An 8946-nucleotide genomic window follows, 5' to 3' on the forward strand; every position below is an offset into this window, starting at 1 on the left:
GTATTAGTGTGCAAAATGACAGTAAAGTGACAGTGGTGTGTTTAATAACAACAAGTCTATGAAAACAGTGTACGACAGAATAATATATAATAAGTAATGGTACTCAGTGTTTGTCCGTATTGATGTAATATAATATATGTGATATCATTAGAATAGATATTCCTTTATTAGTCCTGCAGTGGGAAAATTTGCAGGATTACAGCAGCAAACAGGTAAAGTGCACACAAGAAATAAATAAAATAACAATAAAAACACATAATATAAATAAACAGTACAACAGTAATAAAACCAGCAAAGAATGCACAATAACAATAATATATATATATATATATATATATATATATATATATATATATATATATATATATATATATACAGACAGAATACAATAATGAATTATATTAAATACATATTATATTATAATATAATGTGATATAATATTATAGAAGTCAATGTAACATATTGACATAACTGTAATATTGTACATGTGTATATATTATAGAATATGACAGAACAAGGTGTGTAATACGTGTAGTACTATAGTATTGTATAAGCTCATGTACACTATAATACAATAATGGAACATAGTATAAAATGTAATGAATGTGTAGTACACCATAGTGTAAGATAAAACATCGAATATAAAATATAGTAAGTTGTTGACACATAACATTAATTAAAATGCTTTGACCCGCCCCCTTTTATTTTGAAAGCAGCGACCGGAAGCTTGGTGGTCTCGTGCGCACAGCCGTTAGAGCCGTCATGTCGCCGCCGTTCACGGACGAGGAGTTTCATGGCGCCTGCAGGGAGCTGGACGAGCCGCGGCTGGAGGGATGGGAGCTGTTCGTGGAGACGATGGGAGTGAAGATCTATCGGCTCTACGACAAGGTAGAAAAACACAAGTACACAAGTACACGAATACAGGAGTACAGGAGTACAGGAAGCCGCTCGTGACTGAATGAATGAGTCCGCTGCCGTCAGTTCCTCCGTATCAAACCTCATTTCCTGTCTTTCTTTACAACTACAAAACAATGCGAGATGTACATCGATAATGTGCTTCATGAATGGCGACATTAATAAACACACCTAGCGGTAAACTTGGGGATTTACCCGGAAATCGAGAGTGAGCGCGAGCTGTCGGACCGGCTGTACCTGTTCCCGCCAAACTGCGTTTACACATCAATCATTTTAGGGTCGCCGCTCCTGTTGTGCGCGTGCACGCACGTCGTGGAACCGGATGCAATAGATTCATTAAATCAAAAAGGTCCGTCCTTCAACTCGGCAGAGACCGAGACTAGCACAAAACGAGTTAAATTGAAATATAATGGTAGTTTGAGTATGAGTTGTAATTTGCAGTGCGATGCCGAAGGGAAAACAAGACGGTCTTAAAATGATGTTTTTGTGAATGGAGTTTGGTGTGACGCACAAAATCAGTGAAAACAAACAATGTGTCCACACCTGTTCCTGGTTTCTCTTGAATCAAATCCAACACACACACACACACACACACACACACACACAGAGGGTGTGACTCAGACTGGCTGTAATCAGTGTGCGTGTGTTTTACTGTGTGTGTTCATTATGGAAGCCTGTTTTCGCAACAAAAAAGTAATAATTATGAAAAAAGTAATAATTATGAGATAATAAAGTCGTATTTATGAGATAAAAAGTAATAATTATTATGACTTTATTATCTCATAATTTGGACTTTATTATCTCATAATTATTACTTTTTATCTCATAATTACGACTTTATTATCTCATAATTATTACTTTTTCATAATTATTACTTTTTATCTCATAATTTCGACTTTATTATCTCATAATTATTACTTTTTATCTCATAATTACGACTTTATTATCTCATAATTACTCCTTTTTTCATAATTATGACTTTTTATCTCATAATTACGACTTTATTATCTCATAATTATTACTTTTTCATAATTATTACTTTTTATCTCATAATTTCGACTTTATTATCTCATAATTATGACTTTTTATCTTATTATTATGACTTCATCTCATAATTATCTCATATATATTTTTTGTGGCTGGAACGAGCTTCCATTGTCATGTATTCTGCTTTTGGCATAAAGACAACCTTCATGTGCTGCTTTCAGGAAACCCGTCTTTACGAGTACAAAGTCTTGGGCGTGCTCGCCGCCTGCGCTGCAGAGCTGTGTGCGGACGTCTACATGGACCTGGCCTACCGGAAGCACTGGGACACGTATGTGAAAGGTATACAAACATACATAAACAGGTCCTTTCCATCCAGATCAACTTCTCCTCATCCTCAAGTTCACATGCGTGTCATTGCTTCTTTTCTCCACCACCACCATGAATAACTTCTGTTTTTATTAATTATTGTTTAACTTGCTGTCCTCGTCTCCATGCACCTCTGCAGTCACGCAGGTAACGTTGTCGTAGTCGTAGCTGTAGTCTAACAACAGAAGCACATAGTTTATAATCACTAGGGATTGTATTTAGAATAACTAGTGATTGTATTAGGAGTTGAAGTAGTTTTCCTTTCCCCAAAGTGGCACTTTTTGTTGTGTATTATTATTAGATAGATATATACTTTATTAATCCCCAAGGGGAAATTTGTTGTCATAGTACCGCCTTACAATTTACAGATACAAATAAGCACACAAGATAAAATATATAAAAAAGCAACAGGGATGAAAGATATATACAAAATACAATTAAAATAAAGTAAAATATATATATATATATAAATATACACAAATGAAATAGAATACAAATAACTGGAATGAAATATATGTACAGCTGCAGAGTGTATTCATTAATTTAGCAAATTAAATGTAAACAATAGAGAGTGCCAAAGTGTGTGTGTGTGTGTGTGTGAAGTGTGAAGTGTAATCAGCATACACGTGTACAGTGATAATTAATCTACAGAGGATCTTATTACTACTTCTAATTGCATAATTTGGTCATGCTTTTATTTTGTATTTCCTTGTGCTACTTCCCTGTTTAGACCTCTATGAGACGGACTTCAGCGGGCAGACGGCGATCTACTGGCAAGTGAAGTACCCGTTCCCTCTGTCCAACAGAGACGTATCCTTCTGATGGGCGCGAGCACATTTCAGCCCGAGCCTCCGGCATCGAGCGTGTGACCCTTAACCGCCGGCCCGCCAGTACGTGTACGTGAGGGAGCGCCGGGACCTGGAGCTGGCCGGCCGGACGGTGCGCGTGGTTCTGGCCCGCAGCGCGCCGGAGCTGCCGTGTGCCGAGAGCAGCGGCGTGCTGCGCGTCCGGGACTACAAGCAGAGCGTCGCCCTGGAGAGCGACGGGGCCGACGGCACCAAAGGTACCGACGGGACGTATTCAGATTCATATTTATCAAAGAAGAGCAATGAAAAGCTGCTCATCAGCAAACCTTTGACATTTCTCAGAATTATATAATTAAAGTTGTGAAGTTTTGTCTTTTATTGGCAATATGGCCATAATATATATTTTTTTTATATATTAACATACATAATAATAGGGCAAATATTTGCAAAAAAAACCATAAAATACTAAACTTGATTTAATAAATTTACACTTTGCTCCACGGTTAATTATTCATGAGGAAAACTCTTGCGCAATTTGTTAGATTTTTGAAATTTTCGGAACAAAAATAAATAACAATCTGCCGCCATGATATGAACAATAAACTTGTTTTGTTTTCAGTTTTCATGAACTACTTCGATAACCCCGGTGGCAACATTCCTACCTGGCTGGTGAACTGGGCCGCGGGGGTGAGTGATGGGATCTGATGATGGGATGTGATGATGGGATGTGATGATGGGATCTGATGATGGGATGTGATGATGGGATGTGATGCAAGTGTTACTTGTTTTAACAACTCCGTGGCCGTTACTTCCAGTAAGAGGAAAAGGGTTTGGAGGAGTTATTATATTTCTCAATGCACACAGGGATTTGTGTGATTTGAACGGCTGCCGGTGGGATTATGATTATGATTATGATTATGATTCTTTAGCCGCACAACAAGGGAACAAAAACCCAACGGACGAGGAGAGTGAACCGAGGAGGAGGTTGTGTGTGTTTGTGTGTATATATATATATTCATTATATATATTTTTATTTTATATATATATATATTTTTTTTTTAATTTATATATATATATATATTTATTTATATATATTTGTTTTCTTTTGTTTAAACATAAATACTTTATATATATATTTTTTTTATATATATATATATAAATATATATATTTATTTTTTATTTATATATATTTCTTTAGATTTTTAAATATATATTTTGTTTAAATATGTATTTATATTTAAACAATATATATATGTATATATATATTATTTTTTTTGTTTAAATATATATATATATATATATATATATATATATATATATATATATATATATATATATATATATATATATATTGTGTATTTATATACTCGCTCCTCGAGATGCAATTTAGGAATTCTGAGATCGATTTCCAGGTCACAAGGATCGGGATCGAGGAGGCGGGGAATGAGGAAAAGACCCTCAGCCCGACATCCTCCCTCCGGTTCTCCTTCACCACCTTTACTTTAATGCAAACAAACTTACATACTATGAACAAGCAGATATATTGAAAGATTCATCATCTTTTAGAGCATTTTAATTGTCTTGAAGTGGATTCTCCAGAGCCTTAAAAGTGACGGAGAAACAGTTGTTTCAAAACATGTTGACAATATAATGGATGTAGATTTAAATGTATGAACAGCTGGGAAACGTTCTGACATGAACACGTCTGACTGCACATGTTGGACTGTTAGACCAGGCTTTGAAGGCGGGTTCCCTCCCGGGCCTCCGCCTGCTTTACGGTTCTCCCTCCTTATCGTCAGCAGATGTGTGTGTGTGTGTGTGTGTGTGGGTCGTCTCGGGCACATGTGTGCGTGATAGATGCTCTGTTGTGTGTTTGCCTCCAACAGACCGGCGTTCCAGAGTTCCTGAAAAACATGCAGAAAGCCTGCAGCAAATATGGAGACTACTGCCAGAAGAAGTGAAGGCAGCCGGCGGGACCAAGGGCTCAACTCTGACTCCTCTCCTTGTGTCCTCTCTGGATGATCCACTCTGACTCCTCTCCTTGTGTCCTCTCTGGGTGATCCACTCTGACTCCTCTCCTTGTGTCCTCTCTGGGTGATCCACTCTGACTCCTCTCCTTGTGTCCTCTCTGGATGATCCACTCTGACTCCTCTCCTTGTGTCCTCTCTGGGTGATCCACTCTAACTCCTCTCCTTGTGTCCTCTCTGGATGATCCACTCTGACTCCTCTCCTCGTGTCCTCTCTGGGTGATCCACTCTGACTCCTCTCCTTGTGTCCTCTCTGGATGATCCACTCTGACTCCTCTCCTTGTGTCCTCTCTGGATGATCCACTCTGACTCCTCTCCTCGTGTCCTCTCTGGGTGATCCACTCTGACTCCTCTCCTCGTGTCCTCTCTGGGTGATCCACTCTGACTCCTCTCCTTGTGTCCTCTCTGGATGATCCACTCTGACTCCTCTCCTTGTGTCCTCTCTGGATGATCCACTCTGACTCCTCTCCTCGTGTCCTCTCTGGGTGATCCACTCTGACTCCTCTCCTTGTGTCCTCTCTGGATGATCCACTCTGACTCCTCTCCTTGTGTCCTCTCTGGGTGATCCACTCTGACTCCTCTCCTTGTGTCCTCTCTGGATGATCCACTCTGACTCCTCTCCTCGTGTCCTCTCTGGGTGATCCACTCTGACTCCTCTCCTCGTGTCCTCTCTGGGTGATCCACTCTGACTCCTCTCCTTGTGTCCTCTCTGGATGATCCACTCTGACTCCTCTCCTTGTGTCCTCTCTGGGTGATCCACTCTGACTCCTCGTCCTGCAGCATGTGGTGGATCCGGCAGGCGCTGCAGGACCGGCCTTTTGGTTTTGTGCAATCAGGAGCTTTAACTAAACCTTTTTAAATGTTGATATGAAATACTAATATATGTTATTACTTTGGGTTCTATGTGGTGGAACAATGATTAGTTCAGGTTGCAGCTTCGTGCTGAGGATTTCATCATTTTACCTTGTTTTTAATTTGTTTATTGTTAAATGTACGGAAGCCCTGAGAAGAAATGAGAAAAAGTCTAATTAAAAAAAAAAAAAAAAAAAAAAAAATATATATATATATATATATATATATATATATATATATATTTCCTGTGTTTATAAATAGAGAACGGGTTAAAAAAAATTATATATGAAATATTTCATAAATTTATGAAAAGAGAAAAACTTTTATTTTCAATTGGCAAAAAATAATCACAGTAAGTTTAATATTGTTTTCTTTTCATTTATGAATCTGTTGGTTCATCAGGTGCATTTTTTAGTGTTTGTTGTTGTAATACAAATATTGGCCACAATAGTTTAAAGTGCACTTTTTAATAGATTTATGTTTTTGTTTATACATCCTGTAAACACACAATATATGTATTAATTAATATGTACTATTTAGATCAGACTTTAAACTTTTAGATTATATTTTCTTTTATTAACTCTCCTCTCAGGGCTTCATACGATGATGCATATGATTTATTCTCCTGTAGGTTTTGGTCTCTGGAATCTTCCCAGTGTCCATTTCAGTTAATTAATCATTTTAATGAAGTGAAAAAACAATCCTGTACTCGGGGAGGACCTTTGCCTGATGAGCTCCTCGGGATTCATTTCTCATTACTTATGCAAAGATCATGTTATTGTACTCTATGCTGATTTATTAAGAGCACGAATGATCAAAGATAAAGAACATGAGTCAGTAATGTCCTGACTCCGGCTGCACCTCGGTGCTCCTGGTGATTCCGGTGAATGTGTTTAATCTGGTCACGGAAAAACTATTACTGTGTAATACTGCTGTTATTGAAATGAATAAAGTTTCATTTTAAATGTAGCTCTGCAATGTCATGTTGTCTCACAGGAGCCTAAACTTAACTAAGAGGTTTTGTTTCCTAAACTGAACTAAGAGGTTTTGTTTCCTAAACTTAACTAAGAGGTTTTGTTTCATAAACTTAACTAAGAAGTTTTGTTTCCTAAACTTAACTAAGAGGTTTTGTTTCATAAACTTAACTAAGAGGTTTTGTTTCCTAAACTTAACTAAGAAGTTTTGTTTCCTAAACTTAACTCAAAGGAACTAAATAATTGTGTTTTCTAAACCTAACTAAATAGTTTTGTTGCCTAAACCTCACTAAGTAGTTTCCTGTGAAAAGGGGAAGTTTATTTTGAAAAGACTGACTCGGGTAACAACCCAAATGTCTGTGTGTCGTTGGCTTTCAGAGGAAAACGCACAAACAAACGATGAACTTTTCGGCCGGTATAGAACCGCTGAGCATGAGTTGAGTGGATTCATGTAATAAGTTGAGTTTAATTACCAGAATAACGCTAACATGAAGGCTCCCCCGTGTGGCTCAAAGGTGAACTGCAGATAAAAGTGTTAAATATAAGACGAAGAAGAAATCCTGCTAATGTATTTGACGACTACTAAGTGAAACCTCGACCCATTCTTTTGTAAATGTCTGGTTTGCAGCAGAAGCTCCTCGCTGCCTCAGAGGAGTTCTCCGTGGAAACAATGAATCGCGGGGTCACTTCCTGGTCGCCCCTATAATCGCTCCTCTACCTCAGAGTTCAAAGTGAAAACCCGGCGCAGCCGACGCCCGTCCCTTCTGAAGTGTTGGCCCAGATGTTTCCTGAGGGGAGAATACGCTCACGGTTTCCTCTGCTTCACTGTCCGTCTCCCACAATGGAGGATCTTTACGTTGACCCAAACATTGTGTTTCAACCCAGAGAGAAGCAGCTGTCCAAGGAAACCAGCAGCAGGGTTCACACAGTCTGACCAGTGAGTCCAGGACTTTAAACCAAATGTCCACTACAAACATTCAGTGAAGTCTGGGTGTAAACAGTAAAAAGTGAGTAAATGTAGTATTTAAACTAACAATGAGAACACAAAGCATACAGTAAACCTTAAATGACTCAAATGAATGAGACAATAGTTTGATTAAAAGAATAAACATTTATATAGATGCCTGTATGTATGCCTGCTTATATTCTGAGTCTTTCTTTTAAAAGCATATTCATTATTTCAAACTCAGCGTAAATGAACGTCATGAACACATGAATATAACACATTCACATGAACACATGAATATAACACATTTACATGAACACATGAATATATAATATAACACATTTACATGAACACATGAATATATAATATAACACATTTACATGACTTTTACTACACTTGGGGTTTTATTTTTTTTTCAAGGACTTTTCCAGGCCTGGAAACAACCATTTTAAAATTCCATGACTGTTCCAGGTTTTCCATGATGTTCTCAAATCCTGCAAAACTCTATATCTGGAAAAAACAGGTTTTTCTGTTTCTCTTTGCTGATCCTGACCCATCAGCCAGAACCACAAATAATACGAGGGCCGTCCTCGTCCAACGACTTTGTTAGTCGACTTAACGCTCGTACGAATTTGTCGACTCATCGATTTAGTTGATTTAAATCCACAGATCTGTAAAAGTGAGTTTCTCTGCAAAGAATAAAATGAAAAAACTACTTTTTTTTCATTTTTGTTCTGTGTGTCATCTTCATTTACTCTTAACCAGTAACATATAGACTGATATTTACACATCTGAACTAAACCTCACACGTGTACCTTTTATTATAACCAGCATTATTCAAACAGCCCTAGTGGTTGCAGAGATACACCCTTTAGTTTGTTGATGACATTTTAGAGGAAAGATCTAACAATAGGATGTTTTTTAAAAGGTTAAACCCAAATGTTTCACAACTCTTTAAAAACTACTTGAACGTGTCACATTGGGAAAACATGCTTTTTATTTTGGCAAGAGAAAGCCTAATCATTAATATTTGTATTAATATGTTTACATTACGTTGTTTGCATGAGATATTT

The 8946-nt window shown here is 37.6% G+C and overlaps 1 protein-coding gene across 1 annotated transcript in view; it reads left to right on the forward strand.

The window, feature by feature from the left end:
* pctp (phosphatidylcholine transfer protein) overlaps positions 1 to 5261 on the forward strand; it is a 6063-nt gene extending 802 nt beyond the window's left edge. The window contains exons 2-7 of the mRNA XM_079233027.1: positions 717 to 888; positions 2124 to 2241; positions 2999 to 3078; positions 3160 to 3331; positions 3694 to 3761; positions 4961 to 5261. Of these exons, the coding sequence (XP_079089153.1) occupies positions 763 to 888; positions 2124 to 2241; positions 2999 to 3078; positions 3160 to 3331; positions 3694 to 3761; positions 4961 to 5035 (639 nt within the window). The 5' untranslated portion in view covers positions 717 to 762 and the 3' untranslated portion in view covers positions 5036 to 5261. The remainder of the gene's footprint in view (positions 1 to 716; positions 889 to 2123; positions 2242 to 2998; positions 3079 to 3159; positions 3332 to 3693; positions 3762 to 4960) is intronic.
* Positions 5262 to 8946: the final 3685 nt, after the last annotated feature.

Source organism: Taurulus bubalis (genome assembly GCF_910589615.1).
Source record: "Taurulus bubalis genome assembly, chromosome: 17".
Classification (NCBI taxonomy): Eukaryota; Metazoa; Chordata; class Actinopteri; order Perciformes; family Cottidae; genus Taurulus; species Taurulus bubalis.